The sequence below is a fragment of the Castor canadensis genome, chromosome 2 (assembly GCF_047511655.1).
Source record: "Castor canadensis chromosome 2, mCasCan1.hap1v2, whole genome shotgun sequence".
In the NCBI taxonomy this organism is placed as follows: domain Eukaryota; kingdom Metazoa; phylum Chordata; class Mammalia; order Rodentia; family Castoridae; genus Castor; species Castor canadensis.
Window position 1 is genome coordinate 103,150,159 of NC_133387.1, and position 15,519 is coordinate 103,165,677.

The following is a 15,519-nucleotide window of genomic DNA, read 5'->3' on the forward strand; positions in this document are numbered from 1 at the left end:
GGGCTGGTGACAGTGAGCACTGTAGGCTCTGGCTGGCCCTTCTGTGGGCCTGGGTCTTGGGTCTCCGTTGGTGTCTTCTCAGTTCTGTGAGGCCATGAGATCAACCCATGTCACAGTAGGAAAACAGTGTTCAGAGGAGTTTGGATGTCCTGTTGGTGTCTCAGGTCTGTTGACTGTAGCTGGTGGAAGGGCTGGAGGAATGACTCAAGTGGTCAACATCTGCCTAGCAAGCTTGAAGTCTTGAGTTCAAACTCCCGTATCTGCCTTCCTCCCCAACTCAAAAAAAAAAAAAAAAAAAAAGAGGAAAGGTGATCCTATTTAGACCACCGTCCCACTGCGCTCTCTGCCTTCTGCCTCAAGGAGGGCAGTGGAACACACCCAGCCATTGTTAGCTTGAGAGACCCCTCTTACCCCTCTGGGCTGGAAGGAAATTCAGGTGACTTCCTGTGGCATTGGCACCCCAGTGCCAGGGAGGGATTAGGGGACTGAGCAAGCCTTCCTACCCTCCCCTTCCTGTTGTCCTCTTTGTGAAGAAATATTTTTGTCATGAAATAATAAGAGCAGCAGTGTCTGCAAGGTGTAATTGTAAAAGGAGTGGACATCCGTCTCACTGTCAGTTGAGGGGACATGACCTTTCATAATGAAGCTTAGTTTGCCAGGCGCCAGTAGCTCACACCTGTCACCCTAGCTACTTGTGAGGCTGAGATTGGGAGGATCTTAGTTTGAGGCCAGCCTGGGCAAATAGTTCACGAGACCCCTATACCCAAAATAACTGGAGCAAAACGGACTGGAAGTGGTATGGCTCCAGTGGTTGGGTGACTGCTTTGCAAGTGCAAAACCCTGAGTTCAAACTCCAGTCCCACCAAAACCAAACCAAACCAAACCAAAACAAAACAAAAAGCCCTGTTTAGGCAGCTGCAGCAGTACTTCTGACAGGAATAAGCTGGATGTCTCTCACCCCTGAGTGCTAAGTGGTGGAGTAAGCGAGCCTTCCACAGGTTGAGTGGCCTTTAATGTCCAGGCTGTCACCAAGCTTCTGCCAGCCCAGCCACAATCTCCCTTTTTGTTTTGGCCTGCAGGAAACTCAGAACCGGTTGAGCACCTAATCCTTAGAGGTTTTACCACCTACCACCAAGCCCTTTATCTTTCTGGTCTAACCAGCTAGTCTTTGACCTTGTGCTTGTTTCTTGGTTTGTGTGCATTTTTAAAAATTGTTGATTAATTATATTGCATTCATTGGTGATCCCCTCAATTCTGTTTGGAGTAAGGTGGAGCAAAGGTGAAGGAAGGAAGGAAAAAAAGGGAAGAGGACAGGAGAGGAGGAAGGAAGAAAGAAGGGAGGCAGGTGGCCTGGCAGGAGGCCACCCTCTGAGTATCACCTAGGTTCTGGGGTACACAGTGAGTCCCTGCTCTCCTGGGAACTTGAAACAGTTTTTTTCCTTCTCCTGGGGGATAAGCTGCAGCCAGGCCCCCTGCTTCTGCTCCCCGGGAGAGCAGGTCTGGGCTGCTCCCCAAGACAGTGGCTCCGCTTCCTGGTTGGATGACTGTCCCTGGCGGTCTCTGTTCCTACTCTGTGGGCCCTTGGCAGGCTAGCCTTCAGCCGTGGGGCTGATATTGTTCTGGACTGTGAGCTTGTGTGCTCACCTTGAGCCAGGTGCACCTGTCTGCCGCTCCTGGCTGTGGCCCCAGAGCCTCCCACACTCCCAGGACTCTGTCACCTGCTGGGCCACTCTAGCCAGCCTCATTTATGCTCAGAGCAGAGCCATGAGTGTGAGGGGGTTTTGGCTATCAGCAGCAGGAGGAGGAACCCGGAACAATGCCATAGGACCAACCCCCATGGAGGGAGAAGCAGCCCTGGTCACACGGCCCTGGCAAAGCACAGTAAGTCCCTGATTGCTGGTTACCTCCACCTCCTGTCCCTGTCAGCCCCTTCCAGGGAAGTTGTTTTGTGCTACAAGCAAAGGGGAGCATCAGGTTTTATTGTAATTGTTCACCTCTCAGGCTCCTCCAGGGCCAGCCCTGGCCTCCTCCCTGCTTGTCTGCTTTCCTGTCTCATTCCATATGGTTCTAAACCAGCCAGACCTCCCACCAGATGGGATGAGGCAGGACTCTGGCAATAGGGAGTTACAGATTGCAAATAGTAAGTTATTAATTGTAGATGGGACCTCAGTCTGTGCACAATGTTGAGCTCAGAGGCAAAGTCGAGTTCTTTTACTCTCCCAACCTGAGTTGGATGAACTTTATCTGGCAATTCTTATGATCACTGCTCATGAGGAAAAACAAAAATTAAGTTGGGCAATTCTGATACTTACTCATTTCTATTCTTATTCTGGAAGGGAGAAAAAGGTCTACTGGCTGTGTGATGTCTAAAAAACCATTTTCTCTGAGCTTTATTCCTGATAAATGGGCAGTGCAGCCATGGCTACACTGCAGTGTCTACTGAGTCTACACTAGACCTTATGATTTGTAGGGAAAAGTTGGGGGTTTTGTGGACCCCACATCTGTGGGTGCATAGATGATACTTAAGCACTGAGCACTGACCAGATGTTCTGTTAAGCTACCTTTCCTTATTTAAACCTGCCAGAGATGCTGTTACTCTCTCCCCTTTCCTGTCTCATTCCATGACTCAGACAAGGAAAGTGAGTCACAGTTGGCAAGTACATTCCCAAGGTTAGACAGCTAGTCAAGTAAAAGAGCTGGTACAAGGCATGCACGCTCAGCCCCGGTGCCCCCTGTGTGTGGGGACTGAAGACTGAACAAATGAAGAGTACCTCTGAGTTGTCACCTGAGTGTGGCTGTTGTTTCTTTTTTTTTTTTTTTTTTTTTGGTTGGACTGTGGTATGAGCTTAGGGCTTCACGTTCACACACACCTCCAGTCCATTTTGCTCTGGTCATTTTGGAGATGGTGGTCTCAAGAACTATTTGCTTGGGCTGGCCTTGACCGATGATCTTCCCAAACTCAGCCTCCCAATAGCTTGGATTACAGGAGTGAGTCACCAGCACCTGGCAGTACAGCCCTGTTTCCTGGTGGATAGAAGACCATCACTATTGTTCCTCTCCACAGAGCTGTGTGCCTGTGGTGGTTAGCACTGGTTGGCCTGCATACCTAGCATGGCATCAACCTGAGAACTTTCTTAGCTTTTCTGCCAAAGCCAGTGGGGACTAGGCGAGGTGGTCCACAGGGCTGCTCCATCTGTCCTGCTTTGTGGGATTTCACTGTCATGAGCCCCAGGTGAACAGCTGTTGGAGTCAGTCAGTGCTGGCTGGTGTCCTGTTCCCTGTGCGAGTCAGGGGCTCCTGGACCTGGGAGCAAGAATGGGGTTACCATAGCCAGTACCTGGGAGGCACAGCGTCCCTAGCCTGACTCAGTCCATGGAGAAAACTCACAGTTTGTAGCCATGTCACACTCTCAGTGCTTCTGGCCTGCCTCGAGGTGATGGCAAAGGGCCTGGGCATGGACAGTGGGGGTTGAGGCAGGGAGGGACTCGCACAGGGAGATGGGACCACTCCCTAGCGCCTCCTGGGCCAGGCTTTGTGCCGTTGTAATGATGGCCCTGTGGCCCTTGTGAAGGATGCTCGTTTGGAATGGGTGCTGGTGTTAACTGTGCAACAAGGCTGGTTTGCTGCCTTCAGGGTTGCATCCCACCCAGGCCATAGTATCTGTGGCACCTGCTGTCACACCTGCAGGATGAAGTGCCCCGTGGATTCCCCGCTGAGCCATTGTCTTTCTTCCTTTTCTCTTCCTTTCTCTTTCTCCTGTGACACCATCAGATTGATTCCCAGAGAATGTGTCCGTGAAGATACTCACGATGTGAGAAGGTTGTTGCAATTATGACCCCATTTTATGTATGAGTAGCGTGAGACACAGAGAGGGTGAGATGTCCATTAAAGGTCACATAGCTTATAAGTGGTGGGGGACCCTGCAGCTCCATGTAACAGGTTCTTCATCACTTGTTCTGCAGTCTCGTCTCTTCCACACCAGGTAATTTTGCTCCCTAGGCCAGGGACTGCTGTAGTGTTTGTCTTCTAGAGAGAAGCCACCATGGTCTGGGACATGGGGAGCTTGGGGTTTCTGGCCCTGGCTGTGTGTCTTGGGCTGTCCCTGGGTGGCCCTGCTCTGATGACCTCCTGAGTGGGATGGGATTTGGTGATAGCCAGGGGCTGAGCATGGGTGAACGGCGCAGGCAGTAGTAGGGTGGTTCTGAGTACCTCATCACCCAGTCCTCTAGCTTTGCCCAGGTCTTGGGGCCACCAGGACTTGCTGCAGGATCATTCTCCTGTTAGATTTTTCTGGAACTTCACTTTTCACAGAAGCCTGTAGGACACAAGGAACATGCTGTTCATGGAAGGTGATTGGAAACCCAGAATGTCCCTTGAAATAGAGCTCTTTTGTGGCCTGGACCCTGGTGACTGTAGGTGTGATGAAACACCTTGTCCTCAAGTTCATATAATTGTCCCCATCCTCAGGGGGTGTGTCCTAAGACCTAGTACATGCCTGGAACTGCAGATGATACCAACCCCTGCATATATTATGGTTTTTTCTCTCATATAACCACACCTACAATAAAGTTCATAAAGTGTACACAGGAACAGTTAATAACAATGACTAATAAAATAGAATAATTATAAGAACAATATGCTATAATAAAAGTTATGGAATGGAGCTGGGCACTGGTGGCTCACGCTTGTAATCTCAGCTACTCAGGAGGCAGAGATCAGGAGGATTGCAGTTCGAAGCCAGCCTGGGCAAATAGTTTGCAAGACCCTATCCCAAAAATATCCAACACAGAAAAAGGTTGGTGGAGTGGCTCAAGGAGTAGGCCCTGAGTTCAAACCCCAGTAACACACACACACACACACACACACCAAGTTACGGAATGGGACCTTTCTCTCTCTCTGAATATCTTAGTTTGCAGTACTCACCCTTCTTGTGATGGTGCCAGCTGGTACAGGACCTGTATGATGAGGTTGAGTGAGCAGGCTTGGTAACGAAGCCCTAAGGCACTACACAAACACACAAGCACTGATACTGCCATAGTCAATCTAACAATTGAGAGGTCTAGCAAGTGACTCCTGGGTGGGTAGTGTATACAGCATAGATACACAGGACAAAAGGATTACTCACGTCCTGGGCGAGATGGCACAGCATGGTGTGAGATTTCATCACACTACTCGGATTGCAGTTTTTCGGAAAGTTGCGGTTAATATTTCCGGGCACATTCATCTGTAGGTAAGTGGAATCACAGGCAGCAAAATGATGGTGAAGACGGGGAGCACGGCACAGATTCCTGTCAGTTAGCCTGCACCATGCACAGTAAGCTTTTCACTGTGTGATACTGGTATACTGTATGAACAAGCACAGGTTTGGGGCACCTTGGCTGCTGGCCCATGCTGTGGGATTTTGGGCTCCTCACAGTGTGTTGATAGAGCATTTTGTGTCCTGTGGGGGCAGGGAGCACAGGGCTGTTGGCACCCTTCTGACCAGTGTCCTCTGACAGGGGCAGCCCACTCAGCACTCATTTCTCTAAGCTTGTGGAGCCTTGGCTACACAGAGGGGGGATGGATAGCCCTTCATTCTTCTTCCTCCCACTTCTCTTCTTTTTCCTCCTCCCTCTTCTTTCTTCTCTCTCCTTCCTTCCTTCTTTCCTTCCTTCCTTCCTTCCTTCCTTCCTTCCTTCCTTCCTTCCTTCCTTCCTTCCTTCCTTCCTTCCTCCCTCCCTCCCTCCCTCCCTCCCTCCCTCCCTCCCTCCCTCCCTCCCTCCTTCTCCTCCTCCCTCTCCTCCTCCTCCTCCTTCTCCCTTCTTCTCCTCCCCCTCCTCCTCCCCCTCCTCCTCCCCTCCCCCTCCTTCTCCCCCTCCCCCTCCTTCTCTCCCTCCCCCCTCCTCTTCCCCTTCTTCTTCTTCTTTTCTCCTTTCTCCTTCCTCCTTCCTTCTTCCTTCCTTCCTCCTCTTCCTCCTTCCTCCTCCTCCTCCCTCCTCTTCCTCCTCCTCCTCCTCCTCTTCCTCTTCCTTTCTTCCTCCTTTTTTTGTGGGACTGGGTTTTGAATTCAGACACTTGCAAAGCAGGCACTCTACTGCTTGAGCCACACCTCCAGTCCATTTTGCACTGGTTATTTTTGGAGATGGGGTCTCTGGAACTATTTTGCCTGGGATGGCCTTGAACCTCGATCTTCCCTATCTCATCCTGAGTAGCTAGGATGACAGGAGTGAGTCACCAGCACCTGACTCAGCCCCTTTCTTTCTTTCTTTCTTTTTTTTTTGGTGGTACTGAACTCACCTTGAGCCACTCCACCAGTCTTTTTTTTTTTTTTTGTGATAGGGTCTCACGAACTATTTGCCTGGGCTGACTTTGAACTACAAGCCTCCCCATCTCAGCCTTCTGAGAAGGTAGGATGACAGATATGAGCCACTGGCACCCGGTATTAGCCCTTCATTCTTGACTTGTAGTTGCTAATCACTGAGCAGTGACCTCCATTGGAGATGGAGATTCTGTGCAGTTTAACATGGGAAGCTAGATGGTAGCAACAGGTGCCTGGTGAAAACACAGGCAGGCACTAGGATTCTTGTCTGTGATCCCTGAATGGTCTTACCTAGGGCATCACTGTCCTATCCCATAGATGGGCCCATTGAGACTCATAAGTGCCCTGGCCCAAGAGTCTACACTCAGCAGTTAGTGGGACGTGTAACCACACTCAGATCTGCCCAGTGGGAAATTCTGCTACAGTCCTGTGACTTTTGGGAAACTTTTGATTTGTCAAACTAGTCATGAATGAGGTAGCTCAAAATATGACCAAATCCTTGCCAGAACTGGATGGGCCTTCCTGGATGACAAGCTTGTCTTAGAACTAACCTCCTGGTATCATTGTAGATTGACTGGGACCCCTTCCTCCCCTCCTCACCCTGCCTGGAGCATGTCCTCCACGTCTGTGGTCCAGTAGAGGCTGCTGGGTATGTTAATGAGGTAGTGGCCAGCATGGTGACCATAGTCCAGCCAGGAGAACAGCTCTGGTAAGACCATGTGGCAGTGGTCCCCTTAGGGAATTTCTCATGGTCTTTTCACCCCCAGTAGTGCCACTTCCTCCTGCCAGGATCCCTGGGCTCTCTCCATCCTAGATAGATGTGCTTGGCTGTCCTCAGGTCTGCACCCAAATATGCAGAGATATCTGAACTCAGGCCTTCCATCCTACAACGTGTAGCCCTGGGGAAGCTGCCATTCTCTCTCTCTCTCTCTCTCTCTCTTTCTCCCTCCCCCCCCCCCCCCCCGCCGGTGGTACTGGGGTTTGAATTCAGGGCCTCATACTTGGTAGGCAGGCATTCTCCACTGGAGCCACTCCACCAACCCAGGATGGAAACTTTTCATAGTGGCACAGAGGGTTGTTGAGCCACCTCTGGTCTCTGAAGATGAGTAGGTGCAGGGTGATGTACTAAAGGTGACACACCATAGGATGGTGTGCTATGTATGTCACTGCACACAGGGAAGCTGATGGATGGGGCGCAGGTGCACACCCTGTGAACAGCAGGCTTTCAGCAGCCCTGCATGGATTCCTAACCCGTGACACAGAGACGTTGAGCACATCTGTGAGGGCTATGACAGCACTGACGTGTCCGGAGGTGCACCGTGGCCAAACCTGATCTTGGGTCCTGATAGTCTCTTTTGCAGGCTGTGTCCATGGCATGAAGCCAGTTCTGTTTCTTCCAAGAAAGAGTGTCTTTATTTTCATGCCGTCCAGACTGTGACCCCCACCCTCCATGCGACATAAGATGTATGCACAGCATTCTGTCTCTCTTTTAACATGGTGTCCACACAGAATCTTGTGACCGGTGGGGTCATTGTTCTTCCTTGAGAGAAGGCCACCTGGGAGGTTGGTGGAGTGGCTCAAAGGGTAAGAACCCCTGCTTAGCAAGCCCTGAATTCAAACCCCAGTGCCACCCAAAAAAGAAAAAAAAGTGAGATAGCTACCTGGGTTATATCCCATGGCTGCAAAATTGCTGTTGCTGTGTTTGTTTCAAATGATTAAAAAAAAAATCCTAGCAAGATAAGTATTATTAACTTTTAAATTAATAGAGAGACCCTCTGGGCAGCTCATCAAATTCTTTCTCCTATGGACACTTCTTTTTGCATCTTACTCGTGAACTTGTGGGTTCCAGGGCTGGGACAGCCCCCAAATGCCTGGTCCACAGCTCTCTTTTAGCAGAAAAGACAGCATTTGGTGACCTCAGGCTACTTGGTCACATGGCAGGATGCGCTCCCAGGCCCCGCAGGAGATGGCAGTGATGGGCGGTGAGCTGGAAAGGGGGCGGTCTTGGCAGGGTTGTATTTTGCAGGTTTGACCTTCACCACGGATTCTGCTCTGCTGGTTCCCCTCCCTTCCTTTCTCTCCTTGCCTGAGGAAAGTGGAGGCTGTGATAAGTACCTGCCAAGCCGGGCACAGGTGAGGGAGGCGTGGGCCGGTGGAGGCTGGTGGGAGGCTGTGCGGCCTGGAGTTTCCACCCTGACACAGGAAGGCCCTGTGCGCCCCTCTCTTGGGAAGGCTGGGCCCTGATCGCTGGCAGCCTTGGGTTGGTGAAGGTCAGAGGCCTCCGGAAGGCTTCTGAGGTCGGGGGTGGCGGCTGTCTCTGCCACGCAGCAAAGGAAGCGAGCTTAGCACGCGGACCTGCAGGACTGGTGTCTACAAGTAGATACTTCCCACATCTCCTGTCCAAGGTCAGGATTTGGGGTGCTCTCCTTAGTAACTTTCAGCAAGTTAGTGTCTCAGCCTTCCAGGCTGTTGTGGTGGACGCTGGGGGTTAGGGTGAAACTTGTGTAGACCCCAAGTATAGGTCTACTCTTCCAAATACTGCGCCGGTGGCATCATATCTCTGTGTCACCCTGTGTCAGCAACAAGCAGGATGTTTCAGAAACTGCTGGCAGTGTCTGCCGTGTAGCACACATGGGGGTCTTGTTAACTTAGACTACGCAGGGCCTCCTGAGAGGGTTCTAGTCCAATGCATTTGGGGACCTGTCACAAGCACAACCTGTCCTTGGTTTTCAGCATTGCCCTTGGATGATTCAGGTCCCAGAAGCTGGGGTAGACAGGATGGGGTGGCACAGGGTAAGACGGCTCCATCTCTGAGGCTCCTGTGAGGCAAGGCAGACGAGCCGGGGTGGGGTGTAGACCTTAAGAGGCCCTGGATGTCACAAGTGTGACTACAGTTTCACTCTGTGGTTCCAGGCACAGTGTCCTCCATGCAGGTCTGGTGACTCAGGGAGATGCGTGCATCACAGAGTTTGGTCTGGGCCCTGGAGCTGTTCCCGGAACGTGTTGTGGAAGCCACTATCTACCACACACTTCTTGTAGGTGGCCAGGCTTGAGCTGTACCCTGGGGAGGGAAGGGGTACGGCTAGCACGTGTTGGACTGGGGTATTGAGCTCTGTCTGTGACCTTAGAGGGCACAGCCTGGAGGTGTTTTTTTAAGTGGATGGAGACTTACTAAAAAAAAAAAAAACAGCAACAAAAAAACTGACTATGTGTGTGAAATGGGCTGGGTCACTCCTTTCTGTCCCCATCCTTTTATTTTGAAGTCACAGAAGGTTTTCCTTTGTGCATTGTCATGGGTACTGGGTAAGGAGGGGGCCCCAGGTTGCTGAGCACGTCAGACAGGCCATCTTTGTGAGGTTCACCTGTCGTTCTTACTCTGTAACACCTCAGGCTTGGGCCTCCAGTGGGAATAACACAGTTAATAGTTTTTTGCTGTTTACTTCAACCTTGGAAATTATACTTTTTGGTTAAAAAAAAAAAATTGGGCCGTGGTTTGCAATTTGCATGCATTCAGGTTTTAAGCATTTTCTTTTTTTTTGTGGAACTGGGATTTGAACCGGGGCCTACATCTTGAGCTACTCCCAACAGCCCTTTTTTGTGAAGTGTTTTTTTTTTTTTTTCCAAGATTAAGGTCTTGAGAACTATTTGCCCAGGGCTGGCCTTGAACTGTGATCCTCCTTATCTCTGCCTCCTGAGTAGCTAGGGTGACAAGCGTGAGGCACAGTCTCCTGGCTTGAGCGACTTTTGTGAAGGTCATAGTGTCACACTGGGTTCAGAGGACATGGGAACAGGAGAGTCTTTGCCTCTCTCTAACCACCCTCTTCACTCTCCTGCCGCAGGGCACCTGTGTCCTCGGGCATCCTGGCCTCTTCCGCCCTTCCCTCCTGCCTCCTTGGTCCTGTTCAAGGGAGGGTGACACCTCTACACCCCATTTTGCTGGTGCTGGCATTAACAGTCATACGCTTTTCTGTGTGGGTGTAATCTTGGAATGAGGTACAGTGTGAGAGTTAAGTTTGACCAGTGAATTATCACAATACTTGCTGAGAAGTTAGTGACTACATCACACATGGTAAATGAGCTTGACACTTGGAGAAACTGGGTAAGTGGGTGTCTTGGCAGGCTGTTTTCTGTAGCTGTGCATAACTGAATACCACAGCCTGGGTGAGTTATAAAGACTGTTCAGCTCACAGCTCTGGGGGCTGGGAAGTTCACACGATCAAAGGGTTGAGTTTGGTAGGAGCCTTGTTGCTGAAGGAGGTCTTTGCAGTCTGGACATATCACAGGGTATGGCATGGTGCCAGGGGCACATCCAGGAGTCAGCACCAAACTTGCTTTTATGGAAGGCTCATTTTTGAGATACCCACTAATTAACTCATAAGTCAATGAATGGAGCAGCTATTCATGAAGACAGAGCCCTAATCATCTCTTGAAAGTCCCACAAGGATGGGGACAAACCATAGCATGGGTTCTAACAGAAGAGCCTATTGTCAGATCATGACAGGGTCACCTGGGATCCAGGCCCATGGTTGGTCAAAAACCCATGCCATTTTCTTCTCAGGGAGCTGTTGGAAGTTTGACATATGTGACACTTTTTGATGTAAGTGGCACTCTTATTAAGCCAAGAGCTTCCCATGAAGGGACTGGTTATATCAGTATTGTATCTGAGGTGCTTTAATTTTACCCTTACCTGCACAGACAGACCACCTTAGCCTAAATAGTTTTTCACTGTATCACTTTCTCGCCTTCTTGAGGTGTTCATTTCTGGTCATTCAGTTGGACCCTGTGATTGTTGTATTATAAACCAAAGGTGTGCGATCCAGTGTGTTTTTAAAATTCAGACTCTTGCAAACAACCGTGTGAATTACCAAATGTCTGTCAGGCAAGATGTTTAGGGCTGTGCTCAGGCCATGGTGTAGCTTCGGAGCCTAGATCCTGGGTGTTCATTCATTCACTCACTCATTCATGCATTCACTCATTCCCTCTGCAGCTGGGAAGTGACCTCCCTGGGCCTGGGGACCATCTGTTGTCCAACAAGGTGATGACTGCAATCACCTGGCTAGCTGGAAACATGGCAGGGTCTTGTCCCCACATCAGGGACGTGGATCAGCCCCTGGGATTGGTGCTGAGTCCAAAGGGAGAGGTAGCCAATTCAGGAACCCTCCACTGGGGTGGAGCTGGACCTGGCAGGAAGGGCCAGAGACTCAGGTGGCAGTGTAGCCCTGGGACAGCAAGGCCAGGGAAAAGGGGTGGGTGTACTCGGGCCATTGCGTCCTCTTAAACCAGCCCAGGGTTTGGATTTGAGTGACGGTAAGTTGGAGGAAGTTCTGATCCATCTGTGAAGGGGTTGGTGGCTCCCTTCATTGCCTGTCTTCTGTAGGGGTCATCTTGTTGGGACAGAAAGCAGGAAGCAGCTCCTTGTATGGTGGAGAGAGGCCTGGGTGCCAGACTAGAACCTGGCAGTGCCTCGGAGCCATGGTGGCTTTCTCCTCTGACATTCACATGTCTTCTGTGCAGGTAGTAAAAAAGGGAAAAAATGTGTATAGAAAAAATAAGAAAGAAATGATCTAATACCTTGCAGAAAGAAACAGTTGCCTGGTCACCTGCTTTCTGGCCATGTGTCTGCAAATAAATTTGTGTGTGCATGTGTGTGTGTATGTATCATACACAGACAGTCCTCAATTTAGGATGGTTAGACTTGTGGTTTTTGGACTTTCTGAAAACTATGTGCATTTACTAGAAATTTGACTTTGAAGTTTGAACTTGCATCTTTCCTGGATCAGCGATGGGCAGTACCGTCCCCTACAGGGCAGTGTAGCCACTTTTGTGCCCAGCCATTCACAAGGGGGAAATAGCCATGTCACATATATTAAACACATTTTCAACTCAGGATCTTTTCCACTACGATGAGTTTCTTGGGCTGTGGTCCTATGGACTGTCCTGGGTTTCTGTTACCCTAGTTGCTGTCGTCTTCCTTTGACATCTGCAGATTTCCTGATTTCACTGAGGCGTGGGTCACTTTTTGCACTCATGTTACTGAGGGTGGAGGCTTCCTCGCCCACAGCGGCTCCCACCCCTTCCTGGGCAATGCCTTAACTTCCCTCCTCCTGTGGATGGGCCATAAACGGACTTCACACCTTCTACCTGTCTTATTCCCACAGTGTCTTTGGAAATGAGGAATCACCAGCACTTGTAAGAATTTGTGAAGTTTCTATTTTGGCTGTTATACTAGGCAAAAAATAATGTCATTTTGAAGTCTTCTAGTCTGAGACTGAGGGTAGGGGTGCTGGTTTTCAGGTCCTGGCTCTGGAGGGCTCTTAGGACCCACCCAGAGTCCCCATGAGAGGGATGGTGAGAGGGTGGCTCAGAAGTCACAGTGGCAAGACAAGGAGGCAGAAGGACTCACCTGACCAGGTTTGTCTTGTGGGAGCTGGGAAACTGTGGTGCCAGGCAGAGTTCCAAGCCATGATGAGAAGCACCCTAGTGACCCCCAGGACAGCTCTGGGAGGCTGACCCTGGCATGGCTCTTTCAAAAGGGAGGGGACCAAGGACAGGAGCAGCCTGGCCTCACACAGGGAGAAGGAGCAGGGGGACTGGCCGCATGATGCTCCCTGTCACCTTGATAGGCAGTGTAGAGAGGGCACTGGTTCCAGCCTCTGTGTGGGAGGCCAGGTGATCATCGCCGGGGTTTCAGGGCTTAAGTGAGGCTTTTGGTTGGGTTGATTTTAGGAAAACAGCCATCTTCTTGGTCCCTGTACTAGCTGTAGAATTTATTTTCTGTTCCTTTGTTCGAGACCGAGTGGAGGGGGCAGTACCACATTAGGTGGTGTACTGTGCTTTTGAGGGTGTTTTTGGCCAGTGTCAGTGGGCTGCAGAAGGGAGGTCCCAGGGCTGTCCCTGAGACAGGCTTTGTGGTATAGGGCCACCTAGTGTCACCTGGATGGAGACCTTGAAGGGGGATGCTTGGGCTTCTCTTCCCCCCTCTGTTGTCTTTGACATGAACTTGACCTCTCTGAGCACCGATCTCACTTCTGAAGTGTTGGAAATTATTTTTACTCGTAAAGTTGCTGACCATGGCTCCTGAAGTCACTTTGGTATGTACCACAGCTCTTACACACGCACTGTGAACCGTGACACATCATAACTCAAGGTTCTTTTAAACCCTGACGCTTACAAAAAGAGTAGACGGCCAGGCGTGTGGCTCACGTCTGTAATCCTGGCTTCTAGGGAGGTAGAGATCAGGAGGATGGTGATGCTAGGCCAACCCTAGCAAAAAAGTTTTCCAAGATCCCATCTCAACCAACAGCTGGGCATGGTGGCACATGCCTGTAATCCCAGATGTGTGGAAGTATAAATAGGAGGATTGTGGTCTAGGTTAGCCAAGGTGTAAACTTGAGATCCTATTACAGAAAGAGCTGGGGACATGGCTCAAGCAGTAGAGCACCTGCCTAGCCAGCTCAGGCACTGAGTTAAAGCCCCAGTACCTCCAAGAACAACAAAAAATAGATGTGATTGAGAATCGTAAGGTAGGACTGGCAGAACAGCATTAAAGATGGTAGTAACAGCCAGTGTTGTTTGGGTTCCTGCCCAGCCCTGGTGGGAGGGTGGTCTCAGTCCTCTCACTGGGACAAGCCCAGTGTCCCACTGTTCCTTCCTGGAACTGTATCACTGGGTGACCTGAAACACCCTGTGCAATGCAGACCTCCCCAGGTGGACCAACAGTGGCAATGTTTGATTTCCCATTGATCATTAAGCTGTAAGGATAGCTGTCATGGGTCCTCCCCACTGGCTGGCATAAATGTCGTGAGAGCTGGCTCTGAAACGGAAGGAAAGGTAACACTGATTTCTGTCTTGTGATTTTTTTTTTTTTTTTCCCAGGCTCTGGGGAGTTGTACACCATCCGCTGCTCTCTGCTGTGATAAGCCTTCTAGGTGAGTGTCTGTCCTGTGGCTGATGCGTTCCTGTGTCTCAGGTGGTGGGGTCCATCTCCAGAGGACACTTGGTCATTATGTTATCTATTCTGTAGTAATCTGAAGTTTTTTTTTTTGGTGGTGCTGGGGGTTGATGATTCCAGTGCCTTGTGAATGCTAGGCAAGTGCTCTGCCACTAAGCTACACCCCCAGCCCTCTTTTCCGATTTTAAGGACGACATCATTGAGGTTAATATATTAGGGTTTGTATCATTTTCTGAATGTGATCTCTGGTGTTGGAATCACTTGTCTTTGAATAGATGATTAAGTTGGGGCGAGGGTGACTTGGGAGGAGGGTCCAGGAGTCCCTTCCCGGAGACCCCTTCCGAATGGGGGGGTCTGGTGGATGGGCGTCCTCAGTTATCATCTGCACACCACAGGCTTTAAGAGTTCTCCACTGTGGGTTGTGATGGCTGGAGGGGTATGTTATTATTTTTAATTAGTGTTCAAAAAGTCATTTGACTTTTAAAAATAATCAAGACTTTTATATCATGTCTTGGAAAATGTTTAGATGAGTCAGCTGTAAAAAATAAATTTAGGATATTGGATATTTAATGTTACTTGTATATCTTTTTTTTAAGGTATAATGGCATTGTAGATATTTTACTAAAAAATACCCTTATCTTTTAGAATCAATACAGGATTTTTAAATGAGATGGTATTTGCAATAGAGTGCCTGCCTAGCAAGTACAAGGCTCTTGAGTTCAAATCCCGGTACAGGGAGAGAGAGAGAGAGAGAGAGAGAGAGAGAGAGAGAGAGAGAGAGAGAGACAGACAGACACACAGAGAGAAACAGAGAAAGCAAAGCAGTTAAAGTGGTGGGGAGACTGTGGAGGTAAATGTTGACCATGTGTTGATATTTTTTAAAGTTTAAGTCATGGGTACATACAAATTGCTAAACGATTTTCTGGGTTTTTGAATTTTTCTAAAAGTGAGAGAGAAAGAAAGAAATATATATAATAAGAATAGGTAAAGCAAACCCCCCCACCCAAACAAAACAAAACAAAACCCAAGAACAACATCCCAAAGCTGGTAGTGACTGTCAGTGGACAGGACGCACCATCCCGTTAGCCCTGGGTGTCCATCTTCTGGTGTCACATTGTGGTGTCACTTCTTGGATTTGACCTTGTCTTTGTGTCTCTTGGACACATCCCTTATTCTAAAGGTAGAGCCTCACCTGCATGAAGGTCTCGGGGTCTCTCTGGGGGCCCTCAGTGATGGTGGAGAGGCTGTGGTGTCTGGAGCCCTGGACTCC

General features: G+C 49.7%; 1 protein-coding gene across 11 annotated transcripts in view; it reads left to right on the top strand.

The window, feature by feature from the left end:
• Window positions 1–15,519, top strand: part of Tns3 (tensin 3) — a 271,418-nt gene that overhangs the window by 112,169 nt on the left and 143,730 nt on the right. For 8 of the 11 annotated variants that reach the window (XM_074065416.1, XM_074065415.1, XM_074065414.1 and 5 more), the window contains one exon: window positions 14,174–14,226. In XM_074065416.1, the coding sequence (XP_073921517.1) occupies window positions 14,174–14,226 (53 nt within the window). Of the gene's footprint in view, window positions 1–1,506; window positions 1,882–8,329; window positions 8,432–8,551; window positions 8,704–14,173; window positions 14,227–15,519 lie in introns of those variants that run through there. The other 3 variants (XM_074065409.1, XM_074065412.1, XM_074065413.1) reach the window with 3 other exon arrangements.